The following is a 14,722-nucleotide window of genomic DNA, read 5'->3' on the forward strand; positions in this document are numbered from 1 at the left end:
TGGCATTATTGTTCAAGATGTTATTGGGAGAAGGTACTTCTCGATATAATTGATTACAAGTTGCTAAATTTTATTTTTAAGGTGATTTTCATAGACACTATCGTAAAAGCTACAAACAGTTGAACAATATCTCAAAACTTTAGTTTATTAACAATATTCAAATAGGTGTTTTTTCAGTAAAACAATTTTAATCGAGTGTCAATCAGGTTTTAAGAAAGACGGTCGATTTTATTGCGATAAATCTTGTTGGGTTTATCTGTTATAAGAATGAATTTATCTCAATGCACTTATCCAAGGACAAATACATGTCCAGTTTTCTGAAAATCTCTACTCAGGAGCCAAAGCTTAATAGTGGCTATGAGTTGTGGACAAGGGGAAGTATAATCAAGTAAATATCTCACAATTACAAGTTCATAACTACTTCTCTTGTATGCTTTAACTAATACAATCTGTTTTGATACAATCACCGGAAATAATATTTCATATATACACAAAACTCATACTAAGCTGCTTGCATTTGAACGCTTGATTCTGAGCTTGTCTGTAGAGATTCAGCAACTTCTTCCTCTTCCTCGGGAAGATCATCTGCATGCATTTCTGGTTGATTAAGGCTTCTAACAAACTCCGTGAAGGAGGGAAAATGCTCCGGGGAGAAAAATTCAGCTCCCATTCTCTGATAAGTGAACAAGTCTACCACATTTTCACCTGATACGTTTTTCTTTATCTGCTCGAAGTGATGGGGTGCTTTAGAAACCAATGAGTTCTGCCCAGAAACCTTGACCCCATACTTCTTGCAAGCTTTTCTAATCTGTGCAAGTAACAGCTCAGGGCTTGACAAGAACTCTTGCGGCTGATGCTCATCTGATAAGTCCATTCCTGGTAAGATCATTTTGCACGAATGTCTTGCAAACATCTCTGCAAATGGTTCATAGCCATCTCTACTAACTGTGTTATGGAATCCTGAAGTTAACTCAGAAGGGTGAGCACGGGTTTTGTACCAAGAGTGCACAAGCGGGACTTTGCCATAAACTCTCACATTAGCATCATCAAAAACACCAGCGGCAAGGGAAAGGAGGCGATCTCCATGACACAAGAGCTGGCTTGAATACCAGGAAAGGAAGAAGTTACCATATGGCGACTCCCATGAACCTCCATGGTCCTTGAAGAAGGTGTTAAAGTTCGGTAACTGGTAATAACTTGGCACATCATGAGGACCACCGAGTCCCCATAAAGGATTTCCAGTTGCATCAGCGTGTTGCTTAAGAAGGTCAAGCATATTTTTATCGTAACATTGAAATTCCCCTGCTCCACAGACTTTGCTACTGCCGGGTAGGCGATAATCAGAAGGATATCGTAGCTCACCATTTGGTCCGAGTCCCATTGTGATACCCTGAAAAGGCAGCAACATTTATAAGGCTTCAACAATAATGATAAAACACAACATCTCAATATATTTGATGGCTATCTGTAGTTACAGAATCAAAAATTCTTACCGTGATCGTGGAACCCATGAAATGCGAGAACGAAGACTTGAAGCTATCACAAAATTCCTGGTAAACTTGGACAGGAGTCTTCCCATCAAGAACAGGAAGATCATCAACAGCCAATGACAAGCAATCTTTGAAATGGTGCCCCGATCTATCCGTGTAGAAAATATCAGGCTTCGATTCACCAATCCGGGATACCCACTGAGGGAGTGGGATTTTAGGTTGTTTATTAGCATGGAAGTAGAGTGAGACATGGAGCTTGAGACCTGCATTCTGAACCATCTCTGCAAGATTAAGGTAGCCTTCCCATTCATATTTTCCCATCGCTTCCTTCTCAGCTATTCCCCACCACACAGGCATCTCCACGCCTTCAACTCCCAACAATTTCAAAGCTTTAAGTCCTGCTGCAATTGCTCTTGCATGGTTAATTGTATTGCAGTCGGAAACTGCATCCAAAGGCAGCCCAACAAATAATCTTACACCATCCAGCTGCAAAAGACAATCATACGAGAAATTCACATTATGATCATTACATCCAAAACCGAGATAATTATTGCCAAAAAATAAAATTCCAATATAAATATAGAAGATGCAAAGTAAAGAAGCTGTAACTGGATTGTTTATCATTCAAAAACCTCAAATCACTTTCCAAGCAGAAGAAATGGCACAAATAATCATTGTAAAACCCTAAACAAGAGCACAAAGTTCGATTCTTTTTCTCCTTCCTTCTGTAATTAATCAATGAACCTGGTCATTACAATCAAATCTCCATTCTCACCCAGCTTCAATTAATTAACTAGACTTTACACTGGAAAATTTATAAATTAGATTTCTTTTTCATTTTTTTTATTAAAATAAACAAAGAAAAAGTCAAATAATATTATATTGCAGCAACCTTAAAAAACAAAAAAGAAATTACAAATAGTCAAATACCCAAATCGAATGCAGGAAAGAAAAGATAGAAACCTTACCGATTCGGATCTTGAAGAAGCTTGAGGACCAGATCGGCTGTCGGATCTTAAAGTTTCCACTCGTATAGCATTTAAAGTGAGGCGAAGCCCAGACTTTCTGGACCTCTTACTTAGATCAAAGAAAGAAACACTATTGTTTCTTCGAGGAATACAGAACCTTAGCTCTTTGTACGCTACTTCGCTTCTGCAAATATTTGCCTGAGAACTTCCGATCACCGAAACCTCCATCGCAAAGAATCTCAAAAGAAATTATAAATTTGGATAAGACGAATCGAATCTTAAACGAGAAAAAATTTAGGACAGATAGAATTGAAATGGCAGCAATGAATAAAGAACGAGTTCTGGAGGAAATGGTGAGGTTGGAATTATATAGACGCGCATTTTTTCTGGGGCCAACCATCCGGGGCAGGTGGGAAGGACAAGTTGCTAAAAGTATCTGCCACGTGCCAGTTTCCTAGACTGCCAAATTTCTGCCGCATATATTTCTCCTCTTTCAACCCACCGAATTTAATCTTTTTCTTTCCTCGGTGAAAGATTGCAGTAAAAAGTAAAAATTACTCCACCACTTGCAAGTTGGAAGATTCTTCTTCCACCACTTCAAGATGACTCCTAATTATCATTTTTTTTTTTTGGGAACATATCCTTAATTAATTAATTATTTTTATTTTCTATATTTTAATTGGTAATATTATATTACTTTTTTTTTTTATTTGAGAGGCAAACAAGTTGGATCAAGAATCAGAAAGTTAATGATTAATGAAGGATTAGAAAATAAAAAATATTTATTAAATTGATTCAAAAATCTAATAATTGAGCGGTTTTTGACAGTTTGATTGTGTGGATAAGGGACAACGTAGATAGATAGTTGACGTGGAAAGTGGGAGGACCAGCTCATGCCAACGGCATATGTTATTATTTTAGTAAAATACACGTGGAGGTTTTTGAATGGATGTAAGAGGTTGCTGAGTCATGTCCAGTCCAGTCGAACTGTTTTAGTACGTTGAATGGGGGGTTCTGTGGCCCCTGATGACCGACCTTTCTGTGCTGTGGTCTATGCCTATTGGAGAAATTATAATTCATACCATATTTGAATATGTGGATAAGAAAAGAGTTTTGTGAATTTTGGATTTTTGGTTCTCTTTTACATGTTTTCTTATTTTTTGTTTGCATCTAATCTAATTTAATATGTAGTTGAAATTGCCTTGCATGACTATGTATGGTATGTCTGGTTCAGTGAATCGAAATTTTATTAAAGCGTATAAATAAAAATTTTATTTTAATTTTAATTTAAAAAAAAAAATTTTGATTGAAGTAAGGAATGTGATTGTGTAGGCAACACCAAATACATGTGTTTTTGGAAAGGTACATTTGTGATGTGACTCATCTTTTGATTTCTACTTCTATTATGGTTTATTTAATTCTTGTTAAGGTTCAATTGATTCAACAAAGGATGCCCACAGCCACAAATTTTGAAAGCTTCAAGCATTTGGTATATCTATTTTTCTTGGGGTTGGTTTTTTTGTCTTTTAATGTTTTTTTTTTTTTTTTTTTTGAGTCATATAATTTTTTTAAAAAAATAGAGATTAAATAAAGTAATAAAAAAAGGGAAAACAACAAACTTGATTAGCCTTTTAGGTCATGATAACAGACAAAGCTAACCTAGAATAGATAATTGAAATTGATGTAGTGGTAATCCAAAATATGATTTGGTGATTCAAAATTTAGGGTATGTATCTTCTATGATTAGGATTTTCAATCAATGATTCGTGTCATCATGTGGCTTGTTGGGGTTGGAGTATATGCAATAATTATTATGCATGCTTACAATATTCGATCAATGGGATGATGCCCTTACAAATTCGAATCCTTAGTTGTCTTTCTTCTCATTATTATGATTCATGAGCCTGGGGCCCATCTCAACCTGATAATACAAGGCCTAAAAACGATTTTGGGCTACCTGGCCCAATAAGACCCAAACTTATTATTAACGTAACATTTCTTAATCGATAGATGGAAACCTTATCAAACAAGTAATTAAGATATTATTAATTTTAGCAAATCTTTCAAGGCAAGATAACAATCATTCAAAAATCCTAACATAATTCAATACTATATGTATATATATATATACGTAAGACAACTTTATGAAAATAATCGAACATGGGATTATGGAGCAGGTGGTGGTCCCGGTGATGGTGGGCCAACGGGAGGTGGTCCTGGTGGGACAACAGGAGGTTCAGGTGGAGGTGGAGGTGGTGGGCCAGCAGGTGGGTCTGCTGGACCACCAAAGCAATCTTCCAACAACCAGCAACAGCATAAGTAGTAGAAGCTGCCGAACAGAACCATAACAGTAACACTTGGCTTAGCATGCTAAACAAAGATTATAACTTCATCTACATTAATTAAAATAATTGACTACTTTGAATTATATAAGAGAATTGTGGAAAGACTAGCATACAACTGGCACTCACCAAGATGGAATGGTACTGGACAAGCCACTGAAGAAACCACCGTGAAAGCCAGGTCCAGGAGGACCTTGAGGTCCACCAGGTCCGGTTGAACTCATCTGAGCTGTCTTATCTGTAAGTTGCAACTTTGCACTGATGCGTCAATGCCACTGCAATAACTCTTCCTAGGAGAAGAGGCAAAATTGGAATCTAGCAGACTCTTGTTCAATTGCATGGAATTGTGGGTTTTGTTAGAAAACTTAAATGGTTAAAGGTAGCCTATGAGCAAGCAAAGACATATTCCACCACCCACTCCATCTCAAGTGTTAAGAAGGGCTATTATCAAGCAGAAGCGAATTCCTATAGGTTCAAACTGCCAAAACCTGCCAGTCAAATCCACCTACTACTCTTCTTGCACCTACCTTCTTTTTTGATCAAATGTTGGAAATGATGATGACTGGTGATGAGACACCTTTAGCCCCACAAAAAATTGTTGGTTCAACTGCTAAATGAAAAGCTCTGATCCTTTTGAAAAGCATCTGCTAGTCTGGTAGTCTTTCATATATTCATATTCAATACAGGGTGCATTTTGCAGGCAACAGCATTGTTACCGTCGTAGCGACAGCATATACTGTTTGGTCATGATTATAGCAAAATTTAGTCATAAGAATTGTTGTCTTCATAGTAACCAGCAAGGTGCATGGCGTACAGTTGAAAGCATTGAAAATCTAATGCAATCGCGCTCAATGATGATGTCTGTGTGATATTGTTAAGCTAATAATTACTATTTTTACTCTGAAATGAAGTTACAGCAATTGATTTCAACAGCCATGAACTGGATACATGTTACATACTCCGGAAGAAAATCCTTAACAGTAACTAAACTGGAAAATATAGGTAACCTTCAAGAACTAACAAAATCATAGAAATTCCCTGAAACACAAAAATCTGAATTCCAAATACAAATTTATTAATTATTGTTACTAACCTAAACAGAGTATTTCAGAAGTAATTAAGCAAAAACATATACAATACTAAAGGAACTTCTCACAATACAAAATAATTGAACAATGGATAACAAAAATGAATATAAAGATATTTTACCTCTCCTTGCAATTTAACTGGCTTTCCCGGAACGCATACATGAAAGGCTGGGTTGGCAGCTTTTGCAGCCTCATGAATTATCTCACAAATAATTATAAATTATATTACACGCCCTCCTTATCTTTTACCCGAGCAGAATTTTTATCTTTCTGTTTCTTTCTCCTTGGAGCACCAGCTGAGCCTGGTTCCACCAACGGTCCTGACCACGTCTGTATAGGTGCTTTTGAATATGAGAAATTTGTGGAACTAAATGGGACATCAGGGGGATCAAAAACGGGATCAATATGATGTGAGGAGCCCAAAGGATAACCAAGCGTTCCATCTTGGTGAGGTGGAGGAAATTTCTCACTCTTGCTCTTAGCATTTGCATGTGTTATTAAACGCCGCCTCTGTTAAGGGAGGAAAAAAATGTTAGTTACAGTAGTTGGAAGTACCAACACCAGCCTATGCGGCAAAACGTATAAATACAACACAAAGCCAGAATCTCGCAACCCACACCCCACTCTTCTAACAAGCATCTGATTGTAAATCAAATCCAGTTCAAGTAATAAGTTCGAGTTTGGGGTCTCAAAGAAGGGTCTCAAAGAAGAAAAGACAAAGCAATTGGGCTACAGGGTCTCGGCCCAAATGTTAAGGGTGATGCTATTGGCAATTAATCTACTAACCATTTATCAACTAGGATGTATGCAACAATGTCTGCTAATACTTCTATTTCATATCCTATAATGTGATTTTCATGGTGGAAATGTCCTTTGGATTTTTTTTTTTTTTTTTTTTTTTTTTTATATAAAATTTTGGTGCACTAAAACCGATGAAGGCTAAGAAAATTTATTGTCAGTTAAAACGACAAAAGCATGGGAAAGGTTTATAAAGAAGCAGCTTATCTAATATCTAACATACGTCAAGATTTGCTTGAAGCTCAGCATTGGCTTCTGGAGCAGGAACTGCCCTTACAGCTCGATCACGTGGACGTGACTTCTTCACACCATCAGCATTAACTTTTCCAGCAGCTCTTAATCTGCAGTAATTGAGATTGTTAGAACTTGCATTTAGACGTAAAGAAGAAAGGAAAAAGAGAAAGTAAGGTGAAGAGGACTAATGAAAGGACTAGAAGAAGTGAAAATTTGAAAGCTTTTGCCATTGCCAAAGAAGAGGAGGTGGCTGAGGAAGAAACAAATCCACAGGACCACAGCAGGGTCAATTAAATATTGCAAAGATAAAGAAGCCTGATAAATGATACATTATTAGAAAAGGTCTTGCTACACTTTTCAGCAATTCGTTATTTACTTTGTTTATCAGAATAAGATTTTGGTCATGTTTAAAGCTAGGCATTTGTTGAAAATAAAATCAATATTGCTGAGCCAAAATACAATAAAAGCTTGAAGGTTCTTAAACCAACCTTCTGGCTTCTTCGTCCCGTAGTTTGGCATCCATCTCCTTGCTTGGAGGATATTTTGGAAGACTAGAAGGCTCACAAGCATAAGGCTTGGTATTGAAGAACTGCAAGAAAAAAAGAACAATGAATCAGAAAGACCATGTCCAATAAAATTGTTGAAAAAAGGAAATCCAAATATATTCTACATGGACTTTCTAACCCTAAATTCCAGGGGGTTAGTCTAGGAAGGAAAACAGATTTAAGGCTCACTTAAAAGCTACTGTTAAGGAACTCATCCTTGGTTAGTCAGTAAGCTCAACAGGTTACGCTTAAACATGAGATCCCCATGTCCCAATGCTTAACTACCCAAACTTGCTTAACCATCAGAATTCTGAACTCAAACGAAGCCAATTCTCCACTTCACTGCAGTCAAGGAATTTGCTGCTCCAATCATCTGATCTTTGTAGCAAACCATCCAAAGAAACTACATCCCAATAAAGTATCCATCAAAGCATTACAACATGAATGTTTAACAACTAATCGAAGCACTTCCAGTGGCATCAAAGTAAACATGCAATGATAGTGGTTTTGGTGTTACAATCACAGAATAGAATACATATTTGCTAATGTTGCTTTCAACCGGTAAGTTAAACTTGTGCAGAAGGCCTTAAGAATGCTGAAATGCTTAACCATGCCATTGAGAGCTAAGAGGCATTCTAGACTTATTTCAAGTTCAAAACAATTCTAAACAGGGTAAGACTGACAGCTAAATTTGTCCTTGATTCTCTTGCTTGGCAATGATGTCCCAGTGTAAGTTCTTAAAGTAGCAACTTGGCCAAAATAATAAATCCTTAAGTAGCCAAAAATTCAACAGAGCTTTTTTCAATAAAAATATCAACAAGAGATGCAGGGATGCTCTTTTCCAATTAGCATTATTTACTTCATGTTCGCCAGCAGCTAAGGAGAAGAGACAGAAAATAAAGAATCATAAGATTAGAAACTAACTTCACTCTTCAGTGCAGCAGTAGCAGTTTGACGGTCGGCTGGGTCAATTGCAAGAAGGGTCTCAATTAGGGGCAGTGATGATTGAGGAAAGTCTTTAAAAGTCTCTGCTATACATCTCTTGTAGGATTGTTGGGGCTTAAATATTGTTGCATGTGGCAACTTCGACTTTTTCCAATACTCTTCAGATGGAGAGCCACAAAGTTTAAATATCTTGTGCAGTTGCTCAACCTGCACAGAGATAAATGATTGCATTAAAAATCAACATTGATAATATGCACAACAATCAATTACTGCCAATAGAGATAAATTATGATCTATAAGGTAATATAAGCACAACACTCAATGGAGCACTACTCATGTACTTAGAGATGAATGGGGAAAGTTTCCCTTGCAGCATTCAGTCAAATAATCTATCAACTGTTAATGCTTCAACAGGAGAAACTAGAATATTAAATCCAGGACTTTAAGAACAATGTTCAGGGTTAATTAATATATGACAACCATAGGATTTGCTATTTCCACTGAAGATTGATCTAAATGAAAGTAAATAAAGTTAAAGCTCCTCCAGAAACATGTTTTTGCAGTGAATAAATGCCGGCAGACATCGCCTCAATCAATGCACCATTCTCAACAAACCACACATATGTCAGGCAGATGCTAAGTTCAACTTTTCAATCTAAGTATTTAGCCATACAGTATAAGCCTTCATAGATTGAAGGTTTTGAAATGGCATATGTAACAAAAATAACCTACAATTTGCAACCAAAACAAACAAACTAAAGCAACTCTAAATGAAAGAAAGAGGCCACAGTAGATGAAAGCTAATAAATAAAAGATTTAGAAGTTACCTCAGTGCGACCAGGCATGATAGGCTTCCCAGCCAATAGCTCAGCAAGAATGCAACCAGCACTCCAGAGGTCCACACCCACACCATAGTCGGTGGCCCCAAGAAGCAGCTCTGGTGGTCGATACCATAAGGTAACTACCCTGCTAGTCATAGGCTGCTTGTGGTTAGGATCAAAAAAAGAAGCCAATCCAAAATCAGCAATTCTAAGGATTCCATCATTGCCAATAAGAAGATTCGACCCTTTAATATCACGATGAAGCACATGGCGGTTATGGCAGTGTTCAAGCCCAGATAACAGTTGGAGCATATAACATTTAACCTGCCATGTTCATATACATAAGATAAGGGGGAAAATTCACCCACCAATAACAAAAACTACAAAGATAACAATTTTATCACCTGAGGCTCTGTGAACTTGATATTGGGGCTTGCTGCAAGTCCAGCCAAATCATGCTCCATGTATTCAAAAACAAGGTACAAACTACAAGACATCCTTGATGTCACCAAACCTTCCAATTTTACAACATTAGGATGATCTAAGCGACGCAGTATCAAAATTTCCCTAGCCATGAATTTCACACTCTCAGGTTCCAAATTATCAAACCGAACCTTCTTCAATGCAACAATTTTCCCTGTCAAAATATCCCTAGCTTTGTACACATTGCTGTACGTACCCTGTCCAATCTGGTGATAACAAAAACAAGCACATAATTTGTAACTGAAAATGATAGAAAGATATTAAAGTTGAATCATTTTTTCAAGAAGTCATCCTTTCTAAATTCGGGGGAAACAGAATCTTCAATTCGATCCTGTACTTTCCTTTGACCACTTCCACCCTTGAGACTCAATGTATCTAAACTCAATAATATTCAAAATTAGTCATATATTCTAATTATAGAACTAAATAGCATAAAAAGATGGTTTTTCTATTTCTTTCCTACAAATTCTCAACGATCTTGAAAGTGATTAATACTTAATCAAAACAAAAGTGTCAGCACGTTCCAGATATGAAAATATATAGTATATTTTACCTTGTCAAGCTTTTCAAAAGTGTCAGCACGTCGCGGAGTCCATCCATTGATAGCTTCACCGGCGACAGCAGACAGCCAAGAGGGCCATCCAGCAGCTACCTGTTCACCTTGCACGTGCTTGGGAGGATTGCTCAACCTTGGATTTGGTCTAGAAGACCTTCTCCTCTCACCTTTTGGTCGCGTTCTCCCATGACCCTCCTCTTCTTCCACCTCCAACTCATTTTTTTCTTTCCGATTCTCTCCTCCATTTCTAACCTGACTATTTTCTTCCTCTGTTCTCACAGCCCTAACTTCCTCCCTATCTCTCCTCCCATCTCCGTCCCTCTCCCTCTCTCTCTCCGCCGCCGCAGCTGCCTTCCTCGGGGTCACCTCTCTCCCAAACACACACCCCATTTCTCATTCCTCATCACATTCCCACTACTTCAACCCACATTTTTTCTTTGAGCAAATAATACTGATAAGCAAAAACCCTAACACCCAAAATAAAAAAGGAGGAGAAATGGGTATTAATTAGAGGAAGAGACGTGCATACGCTAATCGAAGAGAGAGGACTTTTTGCAGACAAAGAAAGCCAAGTAATGATTTTTCGCTGGCCACAGTCAAAAAATATGAGCTAGAAATCACTATACACTCACCCAAAAAAAAAAATTTAAAAAGAGAAAAGCAAAGCCACAAATATACAGTTTTCTCTTGCTTTTCTTTTGTGCGTTTTCTTTCCTTTTTTTTTAGTTGGACTTCACCTCCAAACTGTGAGATTTTTTCCCGAGAAAATTAAATAAAAAAGAAAATTTTAAAAAGCGAAAAGAAAAGAAGGTTTAAGAGAGAGAGCGGATCTGTTTTCTACTTTCCGGTGGGTCTCTATCTATTTCTCTGGTCTTTGTTTTTTTTCCACTCTCTCAGTAGGGAGAGAGAGAGCTGAGCAAAAAATGGTGCTCAGATTGCACAGTAGACAAGTCGAATTATTTAGGGGATTCTATATGATGCGGAAGCTTCTACTTTGCACCTGAATGAACCAATTAGTAATTGCCACGTTTGTAATGTCACGTGACGGGCAGTACTCACGGGTGTTTAAGTCTACGTGGCAACTACATATTGGACTAGACTAGATGAATGAAACGAAACGGCTAATGAGCCAAGTCCAATGGCGTGTGGACATGTGGATAGAAAATGTTTAATTCTGTTTGAAAGTAGTCCAAAAATGGATTTGCAGCGTTAACTATGTGGTCGTGAGCTGATCGAAAAATAGTTGTAGGAGAATTTTCATGAATTTTGTATGGTGGTAGAGAAAGTATAGTGTTGTTGGAAATAAATTTGGGTTTATAAGCATGTTTTGATCATTAGACATTGGACCAAATTGAGATTGTTGGGTGGTTTTGCTAAAAAATTTTGAGATTTGGACCGACTGTTTTTCATGTAATAACTTGATGCTTGTGATGCGTTTATAAAGTTTAATTATGCTTAAATTCATAACGATGGACTCTTTTTTTTTTTTCTCAATATGGAAGATTGTTTATATATATATATATATATTAGAAGGCATGCCACCTATCCATTTTGAACCAGAATCAAATCGGAACCGAATAGTACTGTAGAAAAACTGTAACCAGACCAGAACCATCGGTTTAAAGACTGATTAAGATTCATGTGAATGTTAAAATCTGAATCTGAATCGGTCTGAAATCGATGGTTTTAATCCAGTTCCAACCGAATTTTCTATTTTTATTCTTAAAACGATAATTACTTAACCTATTCTATAGACCTCTAGAAGTCCAAATGATATTTTCATACATGATATTTTTTACTTGAGATTTTTTTTTTCAAATACACTTTACTTGAAAAGTTAAAAATTTTAAAAAGTAAAATGGTAAAAAAAAAAAAAGTGAAAATAGCCTAAAATTATATTGTTTTAACTTTTTTTTTTTCCTTTTAAATTGTTTATTTAGTTCAAAATTACATTGTTTAAGAAATATGTAACATTGGAATCGATTTTTTTTTAAAATAACATTTGTATCGCCGGAAACCATGATCAAAACTGTCGGTTCATTGAAACTATACTGGAACCAGTCGGAACCGGAACCGGCATTTCAAAGCTAATTCGGGTTCAATATTTTAAAAATTTTAAACCGGTCGTGCATGGAGTGTAATTAACACGTTGGGTCAAGTTTAATTATGCTCACGTCGCGTTAAATTCACGAGGAAGAAATACTCCTAGTAAAGATTTCTTCATTCACAATAATAGAACATTTTATCTTTTGTTTAAGGGATCTATGTCCTTAAATATACCATCGTGATAATAAGACAACCAAGATTACTATTTTTTAAGGATTGCTAATATTATGGTGATGATAAATATACTCTCATCATAAAACAAAAATGTGAAAAATCTGCAAGCAGAAACTATGGAAATTTGCTTTTAAAAATTTTATACAAGTTTTGAAAGATTAGAAGAAGAATAAGAAAAGTGAGTTTTGTAATTTGTTTAAAATTTTTTATATATTAATGGGTTAGAAAAAAATAATAAAAGATACACACTCATTCTTATATAATTATTTTATAAATAGACAGATGTTTTTGGCTAATCCAATTCAATTCAATTTAGAATTAGATTTGTTTGACTAATTTTGATCAAATTTCAATTTAAACTAAAACCGCTACGTTTTAGTCAAAATTAAGAAATTTATAAATAAAAAATATTTTATTTGTAAGTTAATTTAAAAACGTCAATTTTAATCAATGTGGCAAGTGAAAAACACAATTATTATTTGGATTTTTAATTTTTGAGTTGTCATTAATTTTTAGTGTTAAAAGGTTTGAGAGTTATAATTAATAAGATTGAGATGCATGCCAAATTCAATTATTATGATTTAAATTTTTTTAAAAATAATGTTAGATAAAGCATTGGATAACGGACAATTCAGTTGAGTAGGTGAAAGACAAATGGGACAGCATGTGTTGGATGTCTTAAGCATGGAAAAACAAGTGTAATAATAATAATAATCAACAGAACTATAGCTAATCACTTCTTTTTCTTTGTCTATGCCTAATGCAAACATCAACAAAGACTATGCCTAACGGACATCGAATTGAAGTTGTTAGGGTAGGTGAGCATTTGTTAAACCACAAACAGAATATAACTTTCCAATTTAATAATAATAATAATAATAATAATAATAATAATAATAATAATATTCATTAGAATATTTAATGGATCGAAATAATATAATAGGCTATACAATTTGGTATAGCATTATTAATGAGAAGACTCGGACTGAATACCTTTCACTTCTCACATCGCCTGGTTGACATTAATAATAATAATAATATTATTGTTAATTTAGACATGTGTCTTTTATTATTATATCGAAACTCTTCCAACAGTAACAATTTTAAATTTTAAATTTATGACATTACAAGTAAAATTTACCTAAAATGCCCAAAATTAGAATAATGAATAATTTTAAGTTGAAGTTTTAGCCAATAATCAAATTAATTTAAATTGAATTTATTTTATTTTTTTATTTATTGTTAAAATTATTTACACATCAATTTTTGAAAAGGGGAAAAATGCCACGTCATTCTATGCAAAAATCATATGAAGTAATTAGAACATAAAGGCTTTGGAGGCCCTTGAAAGCTAACCAAGCAATCAACCTAACAATAGATGTTGGTCTTGTCTTAAAAACTAATTCAAGCATAATTTTGCTATTTTAACCTATAATTTTAGTATTTGAGTACTATTATTCCCCAAGAAATGTATTAAAATACATCGATCTACGTATTAGTATATGCTCTCACTCATCATTCATGGCAATGAATTATTGATTTTATTATAAACTCAATAAAATAATTCTTAAAATAAATCATTCTTTTTTTATCTTCATTTTTAGAAAGTTTTGATAAATTAAATTCAACTAAATAAGTATAAGAACTTATCTCCAATTTAATTTTATATATTCAGAAATTAATTCTTAAATTTTAAAATTTCCAACTGAAAATTGAACAATAACTAATGAAGTTTAAAAAATATGTTGAACATGGGCTGTTTTTCAAAAAATAAAAAGTATAAATTGTTCGATAAACCGACAATTTAAATATTTTAAATGGAGGAACTAAAATCGGTAGTAAATCAATTTGCTTTAATAGCAGTTTCGATATAATTTTGGCATCAAAATTTTTTTAAAAAAGTATAATTATAATTTAAGAAAATATTGATAAATTTTTTTTTACAATTTTTTTTTAGAATACTAATAAAAGAAAAAGGAATTCATCGACTTAAAAAAAAAAAAAAAGCCCATCCTGTTTGTCACAACTAAATCCGTGAACCAATTCTTCTCGAGGTGAAAATAATTTTTGTTGTTTCACAATGAGAAAAAGACGAAGTGGATAAACACGTGTGGCTACCCATCAAAACGGCGTTGGTCAGCTAATATTCGCTGAAACGTCGTCGTTGCATAA

General features: G+C 34.9%; 2 protein-coding genes across 2 annotated transcripts; both read right to left on the reverse strand.

Moving 5' to 3' along the window:
- Nucleotides 1-362: 362 nt before the first annotated feature.
- Nucleotides 363-2,805, reverse strand: BMY3 (beta-amylase 3). Its single transcript, XM_012214017.4, has 3 exons — nucleotides 2,459-2,805; nucleotides 1,494-1,976; nucleotides 363-1,390 (listed from the first exon to the last, which is right to left on the reverse strand). The coding sequence occupies exons 1-3, from the start codon at nucleotides 2,684-2,686 to the stop codon at nucleotides 503-505; spliced, it is 1,599 nt and encodes a 532-aa protein (XP_012069407.1). The 5' UTR covers nucleotides 2,687-2,805; the 3' UTR covers nucleotides 363-502.
- A 3,049-nt stretch (nucleotides 2,806-5,854) lies between these two features.
- LOC149495145 (putative serine/threonine-protein kinase At1g54610) lies at nucleotides 5,855-11,194 on the reverse strand. The gene is made up of 7 exons (XM_089724229.1): nucleotides 10,268-11,194; nucleotides 9,636-9,920; nucleotides 9,238-9,555; nucleotides 8,390-8,617; nucleotides 7,409-7,509; nucleotides 6,910-7,027; nucleotides 5,855-6,398 (listed from the first exon to the last, which is right to left on the reverse strand). Exons 1-7 carry the CDS (start codon nucleotides 10,658-10,660, stop codon nucleotides 6,114-6,116), a joined length of 1,728 nt encoding a protein of 575 aa, XP_089580355.1. The 5' UTR covers nucleotides 10,661-11,194; the 3' UTR covers nucleotides 5,855-6,113.
- Nucleotides 11,195-14,722: the final 3,528 nt, after the last annotated feature.

This window comes from Jatropha curcas, chromosome 7, assembly GCF_041381405.1.
Source record: "Jatropha curcas cultivar XTBG-Jc1 chromosome 7, XTBG_Jcur_1.0, whole genome shotgun sequence".
NCBI classification, from domain to species: Eukaryota; Viridiplantae; Streptophyta; class Magnoliopsida; order Malpighiales; family Euphorbiaceae; genus Jatropha; species Jatropha curcas.

Coding starts and splice junctions, on each gene's coding strand:
- BMY3 (XM_012214017.4), bottom strand. CDS start 2,686: ATGGAGGTTTCGGTGATCGGAAGTTCTCAGGCAAATATTTGCAGAAGC. Junction 1,977..2,458: donor CTTCTTCAAGATCCGAATCG/GTAAGGTTTCTA, acceptor TGTCTTTTGCAG/CTGGATGGTGTAAGATTATT. Junction 1,391..1,493: donor TCATGGGTTCCACGATCACG/GTAAGAATTTTT, acceptor CTGCCTTTTCAG/GGTATCACAATGGGACTCGG.
- LOC149495145 (XM_089724229.1), bottom strand. CDS start 10,660: ATGGGGTGTGTGTTTGGGAGAGAGGTGACCCCGAGGAAGGCAGCTGCG. Junction 9,921..10,267: donor CTTTTGAAAAGCTTGACAAG/GTAAAATATACT, acceptor TGTTATCACCAG/ATTGGACAGGGTACGTACAG. Junction 9,556..9,635: donor TCAAGTTCACAGAGCCTCAG/GTGATAAAATTG, acceptor TGAACATGGCAG/GTTAAATGTTATATGCTCCA.